General features: G+C 38.5%; 2 protein-coding genes across 3 annotated transcripts; both read left to right on the top strand.

The window, feature by feature from the left end:
• Positions 1 to 2,989: 2,989 nt before the first annotated feature.
• On the top strand, positions 2,990 to 10,335 carry LOC137400783 (repulsive guidance molecule B-like). 2 transcript variants are annotated; one of them, XM_068087123.1, is made up of 5 exons: positions 2,990 to 3,174; positions 4,298 to 4,492; positions 4,984 to 5,471; positions 7,947 to 8,126; positions 9,608 to 10,335. In XM_068087123.1, exons 2-5 carry the CDS (start codon positions 4,414 to 4,416, stop codon positions 10,172 to 10,174), a joined length of 1,314 nt encoding a protein of 437 aa, XP_067943224.1. In that variant the 5' UTR covers positions 2,990 to 3,174; positions 4,298 to 4,413; the 3' UTR covers positions 10,175 to 10,335. The 2 variants fall into 2 exon arrangements, with proteins under 2 accessions (XP_067943224.1, XP_067943227.1); XM_068087126.1 differs by having other exon boundaries at positions 4,314 to 4,492.
• Positions 10,336 to 10,551: 216 nt separating this feature from the next.
• Positions 10,552 to 12,881, top strand: LOC137397345 (cytochrome c-like). The gene is made up of 2 exons (XM_068083636.1): positions 10,552 to 10,735; positions 12,733 to 12,881. The coding sequence occupies exons 1-2, from the start codon at positions 10,552 to 10,554 to the stop codon at positions 12,879 to 12,881; spliced, it is 333 nt and encodes a 110-aa protein (XP_067939737.1).
• Positions 12,882 to 13,432: the final 551 nt, after the last annotated feature.

Below are 13,432 nucleotides of genomic sequence, written 5' to 3' on the forward strand. Positions count from 1 at the left end.
GAAAAATCTTCAAGAAGATAATCTGTAAGGTTTAACTTCTAGATCACTGTTACAGGGTGAGTATAACAACGATCACACCATTTAGATACAACTTCTACATGTATCTTTTTTGGATTACTATCGAAATTGAATCAAAAGATTTCTCACTCATAGTGCAAGTAGTTGAAATCATGAAAATGATAGATTAGACGAGGGATGAACTAAAGAGAAAGGTCATAGTAGAAACTAAGTTATGACTCGCATCAGTAAGTCATGACTTGCATCAGTAAGTCATGACTTGCATCAGTAAGTCATGACTCGCATCAGTAAGTCATGACTCGCAACAGTAAGTCATGACTCGCATCAGTAAGTCATGACTCGCATCAGTAAGTCATGACTCGCAACAGTAAGTCATGACTCGCATCAGTAAGTCAAGTATAACCTTGAACTTAACTATGTGCGCGTTTATCACTGATAGTTCAGCAGGAATAGAGAACTAACGAGAAGACCTTTGACAGACCTGGTAGAAACCTATACTAAACTTGTTAATGTGTGGTGAGTCCTTTACCCAGGTTAAGAATATACAACACTCAAATACAACCACACATAAAATAAGGTATTTGTAATTAGAGTCATTAAGGGTTTGTCACAAAAATGTATTGGTTTTTTTCTAGTTAAACTGCCAAAAAGAACTTTTGCCATTGATGTAAGACCAACAGTTGCCAAGGCATTAGCTTGGTTCGAGGAGACCACGAATGTTTACTTTAAGGCAACTATGTTTTACGAAGGACTCTCAACTCTTGAGATAAAAAGTGAGTGTTTCATTATAAGGTGCTTCACAGGCCTGAGGAGGATCAAACGCCGAACCTGGCAAATGTTTAGATGAATACAAAAATGATGAATCAGCAAGTATTTTGAGATATTGGCGTTAAATTTTAGAAATGTCAATGATCATTCTTGTTATTGTTTTTCTCACAAGTTTATCGCATAGCTTCTATAGAGTGGATAACGCGTCAGAGATGTATGTTAACTTAGCTAGCCTTGACAAGAATGCAAAGAGGTATGTCTATATCTATTACAAAAGATAATCAATTGGTCTCACTATTGGCAATGAATAGGAAGGAGATCCTAACAATTGATTTTGATTGTAAAATTTTAGCCACATTTTCTATTCTGTTTGAAAAAAGTTCAAAAGTGTAGAGATGATAGGCATGAAGGATACATAAACATTTGATGTATAAACAATCAAGACTTCTGTAAATGTTGTTTTAGGGATGGCTAGAAATGTGGAGAAAGCTGGCATAACCTGTTGGGAAAACACGGGCTAGTTTGACATGAGTTATGCATATTTACCGTGTCATATTGTGAGAACACAGGCTAGTTTGACATGAGTTATGCATATTTACTGTGTCATATCGTGAGAACACAGGCTAGTTTGAAATGAGTTATACATATTTAGTGTGTTGTATTGCGAGAACACAGGCTAGTTTGACATGAGTTATGCATATTTACTGTGTCATATCGTGAGAACACAGGCTAGTTTGAAATGAGTTATACATATTTAGTGTGTTGTATTGCGAGAACACAGGCTAGTTTGACATGAGTTATGCATATTTACTGTGTCATATCGTGAGAACACAGGCTAGTTTGAAATGAGTTATACATATTTAGTGTGTAATATTGCGAGAACACAGGCTAGTTTGACATGAATTTTGCATATTTACCATGTCATATTGTGAGTGCCCAGTTATTTAACAAACATTCTGATTGAGGAAGTTTCTTTGAGTCGAGACACTTTTGTTGATGAAGAGGAGGTGAAAAAGGCTATGGGGCTGAGATGTCAAATAAAAAGTCCACAAAGCAGACTATCACTTAACATAATTATATTATATTAACTATATGCCAATATTAGAGTATAAAGTCTTGTAGAAAGCAAAAGCTTTCTAGCTTGAGTAACCAGTTATATTGGTTATTAGTAGGTGGCTTTCACCATTGATTAGCTTTTACTAATTATTACAAATACTCCTGTGTCTATAAAAGCTTGTTTTATTGATGTTGCTTTTGGTGTGAATATTGGGCCAGCATTACTTTAATTGTAATAGCATACAAATACCATCAATGATAGCTTGACAGTCGCCAAATAATTCTACAAATATCCTTTGTCTGAATCTATACGGTTAGGTACTGGTCTAAGACAACATTAAAATTGACTCATCAATGATTCAATATTTTTAAGGAATACAACTAAGAGGACCAAGCCGAGTTGAACACTATATAACATTCTGCATGCTGACTCGCCTAGAAGGAGATGCCTGATTCTTAAACCAATAATTCTGCAAAAGGTGAACATATCTGAAGCTTATAAATCAAGGGCTTTTTGCTTTCAGCTATGCTTATCTTAATAAATCTGTGTTCACTAACAGTGATTATACAAGCCCACCTTAAGGTACAAGCCCACCTTATGGTATGAGGGTGTGCTGGGGTATATAAAAAAGAACAATATGTAGTAACGTACATTTATAATTCTTTAGCATGCTAGATAATAATAAATCTTTGCGAAAAAGGTACAACACAGGTTTGAATAGTTGAATAACAGCTAGTCTTGTGACATTGTCCGATAGCAATTTCTAAGCTTGTCACCACCCAAGGCGATTCTTTGTATACGTCCTGTCCTCGGCCACTTCTCTACTCCGGAGTTGTCTATTCTTAGCATTGATGTAGTAGCCACCAACTGTCGTCTGCAATGGTTCTGAAAGTTTTTTTTATCTAAAACATAAGATAAATATGACTTTTTTAAAGCTTATCTTACATTCATATATAATTTAGATAAATGCTACGAAATAGCGTTATATTACAATCATAAAGCGCGATTGAGTGGACGCCTCTGTTACGACTATTAAAGGTACAAAATCAGACTAATAGATAATGCCGAAAAGAAATTCCCGCCCACAGTCTTTGTGGATGAGGACAAGCGGTTATAATAACCACCGATTATTGGACACCATGCAAAGCGGCAGGACTACGGGCTACAATCTCGAAACGGTCAACGAGTGGTTGATGTTTACCAAATGAAGAACATAGTTATTTCTTGATTTCCGAAACTTCTCGTTGCGTTTCATTTTACAACAGTGCATTTAATTATTCGTACAGTTATAAACTAAATAGAAACCAAAGGATATATTTCTATATTACCAAGTAAGTTTTATGTTTGTTTTATAAATAGTGAATATATAAACATATTACGCTATTATTTGTTCGTATAATGAGTAGGGTTTGAAAATAGTTCAGAGCTTTAAATAGTTGGTAAAACCATTTAACGGTACCATCGGTGTTTCAAAACCTTCTGTTTATTTGAAAGTTATTGATAATATCTAAACTTGAAGCCAAATACTCTAACATTTCCTTAGTTTCTAACGATTACGATAATTTTGCCTTTCAACTATGGTTTACATCATTGTCAGCGCAAGGTTGTCGTAAACTGTGGTTGTCTGTAGACTGTGCGTTTTTAGGAGACTTACACATTGCAATTAGTTAGTGACTTGTCAAAACTGTAACAAAATCTTTCTTGAAGCTAATTATAGAAATATAGAACCTGTCCTATTTTAAAAATAGTTCCATGAATTGAGCAATTAATTAATTGTATTAGTCTTATAGTAATAAGGAATTCGGTAACATTTCATCGAATAAAATAAAACTCTGGAATAGTATACCCTATAATATACCGAAGCGAATCTTTACTGTTAACATTTTTTACAATCTTATTACCAAATAACACAAATAGAACGATTCCGAAATAGTCACTCATTCTGAATCAGATAGCTAGCCTACCATTACAGACCTTCTCAGTTTAGAAATGTGTATGTTTATGTATTTTTGCTAATTGATTAGATAGCGTTAAGTATTGATAATAAAGTGCAATTGTATTGCCAGTATCACTTCTTCCTATCTTCTTTCCAGTGCTTGTATGTTCTACCATGGTGTACCACGAATTGATAAAGTATGTTTCAAACCATTCTGCTAAGCATTTTTGCACATTGTTTAATATCATAGATGTAGCCTTTTATTTAATGATTTTATGTATATGTCAAAAGTAGTAGACTATACTTGTGCTAATGAATCGTATCCCTTAATCAACTGGTTATTAGTTATTTTTGAGTTTGATTTGCATGGATCGAATAATCAATGTGACAGTGTTTTCTAATATCAAACATTACATAAGTATGTGCCGTAATGGTATGTAATATGTAGCGTAATGGTTTTCTCTTGTTGTTTTACACGACAGTGATATCTAGAATAAACCTTTACCTACATATTTTAGGGATTTTCGTTAACAGAAGTAGTAACCTTAGCTGATGGTTTGAGACACTGTATTGGAAAGAAAGCAACTTTGGAAATGTGACAAGAAGTTTACCAGAAGTTGCATCTTTAGTCCATATGGGAATGCTGGAATGGAAGGGAGGTACATCATTATGTCTTCTGGCAAGTCTTCTCATTCAGCTCATGCTTGCTAATGGTAAGTATCTATGTGTAAGTCTAGTTATGATGTTTTAACCTAGCATAACTCAGTCTGTAATGGTTGAGATGCATTACTGTGGTAGTTGCTCTTATGGCTCATTACCCGGTCTCTGAGCATTTAGGAGGAGAATTAAGGAGCCACGGAGCTCTGACTTGTTTGTTTGAAGCGAGACATTCTAGTATGTCACCTGAGCGCTGCAATGGAATAAGATTTACATAGCTTTGAAATTTTTGTTATTTGCTTTGACCAGTGTTTAAATTGTATTGAATTGTTATTACTGCATCCTGTCTATATGATACGCTGTCATTATAACTACTGTTTGCTCTCACAAGCCCAAGTACCTGTTAGGCTCTGCCAAGTTTTTATACTGCCATGAAATTATGCCTTTCAACTTTGCTGACACTTCCTTTCTTTCAGAGACTGCAGCTTTCAAAAGCATTCTTCAAACCAGGTTAATTTTTTAAATAGAAAGTTTCTATGGTTTGTAGGTGAGGACGGTAGTTGCAATGCTCAACCATGTTGGGAAGTTTACCAGGAGGCCAACACGTACTACCAAGCAGATGTGCCAGGGGTTAGCAACCAGCAGGCCCGCAAGTGTACGGTTCTGAGAACCTACAGAGCGTGTCTTGATGAGATGGACAGCGCCGTTTGCGCTGGCTCTCTTGATTATCAGGGCACAAAACGTGTGCTCCGCGCCGAGTTTAGGACGAACAACTGCACAGACGATGGCCCGATCTACCCTGAGGGCCCTGGTCCAGTCTATGTGAAGCCAACAACTCCTTGTAAATTCAAAGGCGAACCTGTCTACACATACTGCGCTCTGTTTGGAGATCCACACCTCGTCACATTCAGTGGTGAGGAGGTCACATGCAAACTCGAGGGAGCCTGGCCACTCATAGACAACGAGTTCTTAACTGTTCAAGTAACCAACTCTCCTCTGTCTGCCAGCACTCGTGCTGCCACCGTCACACAAAAGGTTGGTTTCAAGCTTTGGATGATGTGCCAGCTGATGGTACTTGTTTCAATTGTCAATGGAATGGTTGTGACTTTGGGACTAGTGTGTAAATGCATTAATAGAAATTTTCAGTCTGTTATCGCGTCTTCTCTACAGGCTTGAAGCTCGAGTGGGGCCACCATGGGTAGCCTGGCTCAGCGTGTTATCTTTACGGCTCATGTCGACAAGCAGATAGCGTTGTTCTACAAGATGCACGACAACCCTTGAGCTTGTTTCACTATGCTAGCCACCCTGATAAGGGCTTGCCTAGTTTGTATCACATTAGCTCTATCATCTACGGCGGGTGTGCTCCGTCAGTAGCTGTCTTCTATTCCCTATCTATAATGTAGGGCATACAGATGTCTGCAATCAACTCATTGCCTTACAAATCACTTCAATGTGATGTTCTGTTTCTACTTTGCATATATACAAGCCCGAGAGTGTCAAATACAGCGTGGGATTCCATTTTCTAATTGCCAAAACTCGGCTGAGCTAGGAGCAATAAGGAAACAGGTGCTACCTCGGCCATGCCGAGTTTGCCCCGTGCGCCTGGCTGCATTCAATCGACTGCGTTGAGTGGCCCAGTGGAAGCCACAAGCCATCATTGTGGTGTGCTTTTCATCCCGACTCCTTTCAAATGGCTATCATCGCATGTGTTTGATTAGCGCAGCATAAATAAGAGAGCTTTTGTTTGAGAGGTGTGTGGGGAATGAAAATGCAATGCGTTCAGTTGATACATTCATCAGAACTTTACGCTTCAAGTAGCAGCTTTATTGAAACCCTTTTATCTCAGCATTAGTGTCCGTTGTCACTAAAGGCCTTTTTGTCTCTTTCATTTGTGGGAAGAGAAGTTGTTTTGTTTAGCTTGTTCAGCTCAACAGTGGCGTAGCTTGCGCCAGCTCCCCTCCACTCCATCTTCAATCTCTAATTCTTATTCAACATGAGACTTACCCAGTTTGTCCCCAGTCTCTTTTCGTTCGTAGTTTGCTTGATAACTCTTGGAGCAGCTAATTTGAACTTCATTCATTGATTTATTACTCAGATTATTTCACCAAAGTATGTCATCAAAGAATTTTTACATTTTTTGGTTTGCTCTCTTGCCAAATCATTGCTAGAAGTCAAACTGCTTAGATACAAACATTTAATCGTTGCTAAGACATCTATAGCTATAGTACACACGTTGAATATCTTTCCAAACTGAGCATGACGCATGGCCTCTAGCCCTCTGAAAGAAAGATCTCTTCTGTCCTATTTGCATATTCAAAGTGAAAATAAAGTCAAATTTTCGTGATTTATGGCAGATTTGCTATCACGGTTGGGTTGCGTAGGCACAAGTGCTGGCCGCTGCACAGTAAGCCAGTGGCAGACAAAGGCTGACCAAAGCGCTCCACAAGGGAGAGCGAGGTGTGGCTAATCACCCATAATCTGTGCTCAACAAATCCTAATCCAGTACGGCTTTACCTGCTCTTCTTGTCTACCCCCTTCTCTTCTTCTCTACTCTTCTTCGCTACTCCTTCTCTTCATCGTTACTTCTTCCCTTCTTCTCTACCCCTTCTCTTCTTTTCTACCCCTTCCCTTCTTCTCTACCCCTTCTCTTCTTCTCTACCCCTTCTCTTCCTCTCTACCCCTTCTCTTCCTCTCTACCCCTTCTCTTCCTCTCTACCCCTTCTCTTCCTCTCTACCCCTTCCCTTCTTCTCTACCCCTTCTCTTCTTCTCTACCCCTTCTCTTTTTCTCTACCCCTTCCCTTCTTCTCTACCCCTTCCCTTCTTCTCTACCCCTTCTCTTCTTCTCTACCCCTTCTCTACCCCTTCTCTTCCTCTCTACCCCTTCCCTTCTTCTCTACCCCTTCTCTTCTTCTCTACCCCTTCTCTTCTTCTCTACCCCTTCTCTTTTTCTCTACCCCTTCTCTTCTTCTTTACCCCTTCTCTTCTTCGCTACCCCTTCTCTTCTTCTCTACCCCTTCTCTTCCTCTCTACCCCTTCTCTTCCTCCCTACCCCTTCTTTTCTACCCCTTCTTTTCCTTTCTACCCCTTGTTTTCTTTGCTACTCCTTTTCTTGTGTACTCTTCTCTGCCCCTTCTCTACTTCTCCACCCTTTCTCTTTTTATGTACCCTTTCACATGCTATGTTGCATCAGGGATCATTTTAATTAAGATCTGTCTAACTCCACTGGGTGATAATTGCTGAATAGTTTGAAGTATCACAGTGACAACTCGCGGCAGGTGTCATTTCCTCACTCCACATCAGTCTATGCCAGCTACTCTCTGAGAGCTTCCTCACAGTGCAAATATTTTGCTGCTGTGTTTGTAACGAATAGCATTCAACGAGCCTGTCCTGGAAACTTGTTGCTCGTATTATGGTGTTGCATTCATCGGTTTTTCTACTGTAATATTCTTATCTTGTACAACACCTAAATTATGCAGTTGGGATCTCTATGATTGTCTTTTCTGTCAAAGGTAACCGTCGTGGTGAAAGCCAGTGGCAGTGGGTCTCACAGCGGTGCCTTCTGTGGTTCAAGGGAACCTGTTTTTTACTCAGCTGAGACTGGTTCTCTGCCCTCATCCTTCTCAGATGGAATGAAAGAGTATGGCTCTTATGGCAGCATTCAAGTCAAGACTGTGACTCCAGGCGAGCAGGTATGTGTAGATTGACCCTTTGTGGTTACCTGTGCCTAGCCATTTGCCACTTCTGAAGTGATGCTCTCGTGTGAAGTTTGGCTGCCATAACTTTTCCCAAATTCCTCACAAACTCTTTTTGTCAACTGTTAAAATATGACTATTACAACCTCTTGAACAGCTACCAGTGCACATCCTCGGCTAGTGTTATATAATTTGAAATGCTTCGATAAGTTTCTGTTAAGATATGCTTAACCATCGGCATCAAGCAGCGGTGTTTACTTTTCATTGAGCATACCGAAAGCTTTCAGTGATGTAGGGCATAGAAAGAAAGTCTAGCAGTGACTGACATGTTTTCACAGCCTGTATGAAATATGTGGTCTTTCTGATAGCCATTGTTCATTATGTCAGAGGGGTCCTGCTGTGGTAGCTATTCAAGCTTATGAATGTACCAGCCACCTTCCGAGTGATGATAGGCCATAGGTAGGGCCCCCATTAGGCAGTGTGACTCTGGGTTTATCACGTAAGGCAAGCCGTCTTTGTGGTTGCCAGTGGCTTGCACAGCGCTTATTGGTTAGAGTAATTATTGTAACAGACTGACTCTATTTGTATGCCATAACTTGCTCACCATCAGACTATTCACTGGATAGCGTAACCTGCTCTTTGATAGCATTGCTTTGCCTGCGCCTTGATCGTTGCGCTCGCTGAGTGCTTACAAATGCCAAGCTACTGGCAGTTTTCTGGCAATGTATTGTATCAAAAAGATATCATTCAATGAACAGCATTACATTAGCGTGCCAAAATGAAGGTTGACCTTTCTTAAATAGGAAAACATCAAGTGATAATGGTTGGCTATGCGGATGATAGCCCTGGGGATGTTGTTAGGCCTAGGCGCTGAGGTCAGCTGGCAGCGGTAAAGCTCGCGTATTATCAGCTGAATGCTGCTGTATATAGCGGGTCCAAGATGAGCAGCGTTATTAGCAATTGTAGAGCTTGTAGGAGCCTAATCTTCCATGACTTCCAGCATGAGGGCAAACATTCGGAGTAAAGCAGTTTTTCTCACAAATACAAAGTCTATAAAAATTAATGCAGGAATTTTATTATGATGAAAAGACAAATATTGAAAATATGCGATTTCCGTGTCAGTCAAAACATTTTTTTAGTTTTGGGTGTTGATCTTTTTTGCTCATTTTCCCATTTGTACCAGTAGTGATGCCCTTTGACACTCAGCCTTGTGCAATGTTTGTGTGCAAGTCGTAAGCGACATTCTCCAAGGCTAACAAAGCGTGTGATGCCTGGGTTACTGACAGAATTACCTGCTCTTACATGCGTATGCAATCTTTTTCTCTTGTATTAGCAGTTAATTATAGAAATGTAGGTATGAACAGCTGTTTTCCTTAGAGAGTATATGCTCGTGTGTCAGTGATCTTATTCAACGCTAGTGATTTTTTAGGCCATTCCATGCTGAGTATGTTAACCGACGCGCATGTTCTCTGTTGTAGGTAGAGATATATCTGCGATACATAGATTCTACCGTCATAATTCGCCAGATAAATGGGCAATATTTTAGTGTAGGAATACGTATACCTGACAAAGTATTAAACGGTACGATAAATAACCCTGATATACACTCACTGCGTCAGCTGTGCGTCGACAGTTGTCCCATCACTGAGCGTGTCAACGTTGGTGAAGTTCTTACTAATGTTTCAGTCGGCACATCAAGCCAGAAATTATCATATGCCACTGCCCAGCAGATGTGCAGAGATCAGTTAGTTACAGATTTCTTTTTTGACTCGTGTGTCTTTGACCTTTATATGACGGGAGAGCCTCTCTTCGCCAACATGGCGAGTAGCGCTTTCGAGGACGTCAGACGATACGCGTCACGACAGCCGCGCTGGAGTAACCGAACAAGGGTACAGCAGTTTACTTCGCCTGCCGCTGGTGGCCTACAACCAGCAAGCATGACTCTCTCCTCTACTGCTGCTGTTTGTTCCCTTAGTAGTACACTAGTGCGAACGCTATTATTTGTATATATTATGCATATCATTTCATTATCGGTGTCACATTAATGCATATAACCGCACTTTTTATGTTATTTTAACATTCTTCACCTACCTCTTCATCCTGTATTGTTAATGTAGATTCTATCTATTAATCAATTTTTTAATTCGTTCAAAAATAGCTTTATATTTTTTGTTTTATTTTAAAATGCATGAATGTTGATAGAGGATTTAAAGTTTGAAGTTGTCTACTATTGTAGAGAACGCGAATCACTGTTAGCATACACCTGACAAACTTGCACTATCCACATGCACTACTATTAGGTGATTGAGATTGTTGCAGTCCTAAAATTGTTAAAATTCACCGCACTTGTGTCAGTCAGTTTTCCTTGAGAGAAAGGTTGGGAAGAGAAAAGCACGTCGTTTTGTAATACATAGTTTCCACCATGGATGAGGAGCCTAAAGGGAATGTCGCAAAAGGAAAGAAAATATTTGTACAGAAGTGTGCTCAATGTCACACCGTCGAAAAGGATGGGAAACACAAGACTGGCCCTAACTTGAGTGGACTCATTGGGAGGTCGACAGGTCAGGCAGTTGGATTTAACTATACGAGTGCAAATGTGACGAAAGGTAAGTTCATGTATATGGGATGAGAGATTAATAGTTAGATTCAGATAATTAAGATGAAACAGAGAAGGCAATCGAAAACGGAGAACCCAAGATGAAATATACAACAAGCTGCTAGCTTGAGTGAAATCAGATACATGCGGTTCATATCAAAATTGAAATTTAACACATTTCACACAAACTTTGACTTTTTATAGATAGTTAGGACTTGTTGGATTAATGAAATGATTTTTCTGGAGATTAACTATTGGTAGAGAACGTTCATATCTAGTGGCCTCCTAACCATCTACACAATCTACTCTTCCACAAAGTTTCACAATGAAGTCTCCCTTACTAAAGGAAGTGTTTGCTTTCTTTCAAATCATGCATTTTACCGTCTCTAGTAATAAATAAAAACTAGTGATTGATAGAGTTTGAATAATAATATTGTAGAGCTGGCGTCTCAGGAATACCTGATCACCATTTAACATTCTCAAACTAAAAAATAAGGATAAAAAATATCATTTGTAGCTATCAATAGGCTATATCTTAGACAAGGGAAAAAGGTTAGGAAACCTCACGATTATTTGTCTAAAAAACTAGATTTTTGTCAATTTACATCAATATTTTTGACGTTGATAATTTTTTTGATAAATTCAATCTTTTCATTCATGTGTGCTCACGCAAATTGTCTGTGTATGGCATTTCAAATCAGAATGCTGGTGAGCCCACTTGTCAGTATTAGTGGACTTACATGCCTTAATTGGACAACTTCTTATATTTCGCGTCTTCAACGGTCATATAAAATAATGTGCGAACCGAACCGCATGTTAGTTAGACGAGTAGAGATATTAGCAGTTTCACACAAACTATGAATGAAAGCCGAAGACATACATATACATAAATACAGAGGCACTGGAATATTTAAGCACATTCTTGGTGTGGTTGATGCAGTTGACCATGCGAAATATAAATACCAAGCTGCCAGTTTTCAGTCCCTAGCAGCTTTTTTATTTTAAAGTGAATGAAACCAAAAATAGAGAATACTGTTTCAATGCTTGCAGTTCAGCTGATTGCAGGAAAGATTTGGTATCATAATGTAATTTATTAAACAGAGTAGTGAAGGAAAATCTGTACCAGTTACAGTTGCTACCTCATATTGAGTAACCCTGCTTTGAGGTTTACTAAATAAACTCATAGGTTCCAACTTCAAAGGTCCTTCTGTAGCATTGTAGTACATATGCAGCAATTATCTCCATCACACTTGCTAATTCATGGCAGAGGAGTGTTTACAAATTTACTAAACACATATCAGAACACGATTTTTTGTCAAGAAAAACTGATTTTTGCAAATTTATGAAAACAAAAATATTGTTTTTGTTTTCATAAATTCGAATTTTCCCAGAAAAAAATCATGATCAATTAAAAATCAGTAATTAAATTTATTTGATTTTTAGTGCTCGCCCTGTAAAGAACGCTTTCTAACACTTACTGAGACTATCATTCTAGCAAGCACATGTGTGTCTGTATCTCTTTCAACTGTATTAAATAGGATTGAAAATATTTTCTGTAACCTTTTACTTTAAAACACGTATACACATTTAAACGCTATAGGTAATGACAGCGGGATAGTTCAAGATCATTGTTAGCACAAACTGCAGTAACATGCAATGTGTTGAATACTGATTGGGAGATAATGTACAGAGCATGTTTGGTGAACAAGCCTTTCTGACCTGCCAGCATTAGCAGAGTGCTTAAATTACTGAATGGCTCATAAAAACTTTACAAATTTAAGTGAGTGACTAAATTTATGTGGTGACAGCTTAACAAAACTGCATGCGCCTCAAACAGGTGCAGATCATGTGAGAGCATGAAAAAATGTTTCTGTTTGAAATTAATTTAGTCATGAACGTTGTAACTGATGCGTACTTGTGCGCACCATACCTTGCACTCATTCTTAAGATTAATAGTGCGCTTATAAAAAGGCGGAGCCTTTCATTAGAAGTGTGGCATCGTTTCAGGCATCACGTGGAGCGCAGAAACATTGCAAGAATATTTAAAAGGCCCAAAAAAGTATATACCTGGAACAAAAATGGTATTCGAGGGAATCAAAAAAGAAAAAGAACGAGCAGATTTAATCGCTTACTTGCACCATGCGACGCAGAAATAATTTGACTATTTCAACAAGCTCGCTAGAAGAATGCTGCAGTGTATTGCTACATTGTGATTCAATTACAACTAAAAATTGAAGTAAACAATAAATAATGGCAAATAATTCTACTGGTTTTATTGGTATTTTAACAACTCCTAACTACAGTATTAGGTCAAAGAGTAGACTTGGATTAGTGTCCACTGTGGGGGGAGTAAGTCGGAAGTTAAAGTTAGCTTTCTTTTATCCCCCTGCTGTCAACCTTCTATAAATTAACAACCCTATAAATTATTGGATTTTTGAAGAATGATGCTTCATTTTGCAAACTTTACAGCTAATGAAATTGTTTTGCTAACGACTTGGTGCATACAGAAGCAAGCGGAGCTGTTATTGTATGGAGAACGCAACTCCTACCTTTTGAACACTGCAGATGACGAGGCATACCATTTAGCAGTTATTATTCAGAGACAAGCTTTTGTAATTAATCACTAGTTTATATTAATGTCTTTATTGGTTTGTCATCGCTGTGGGTAAGTTTATATAAAGGAACTAACCGCTGCTAGGTTCATACT

Source organism: Watersipora subatra, chromosome 1 (genome assembly GCF_963576615.1).
Source record: "Watersipora subatra chromosome 1, tzWatSuba1.1, whole genome shotgun sequence".
NCBI lineage: Eukaryota > Metazoa > Bryozoa > Gymnolaemata > Cheilostomatida > Watersiporidae > Watersipora > Watersipora subatra.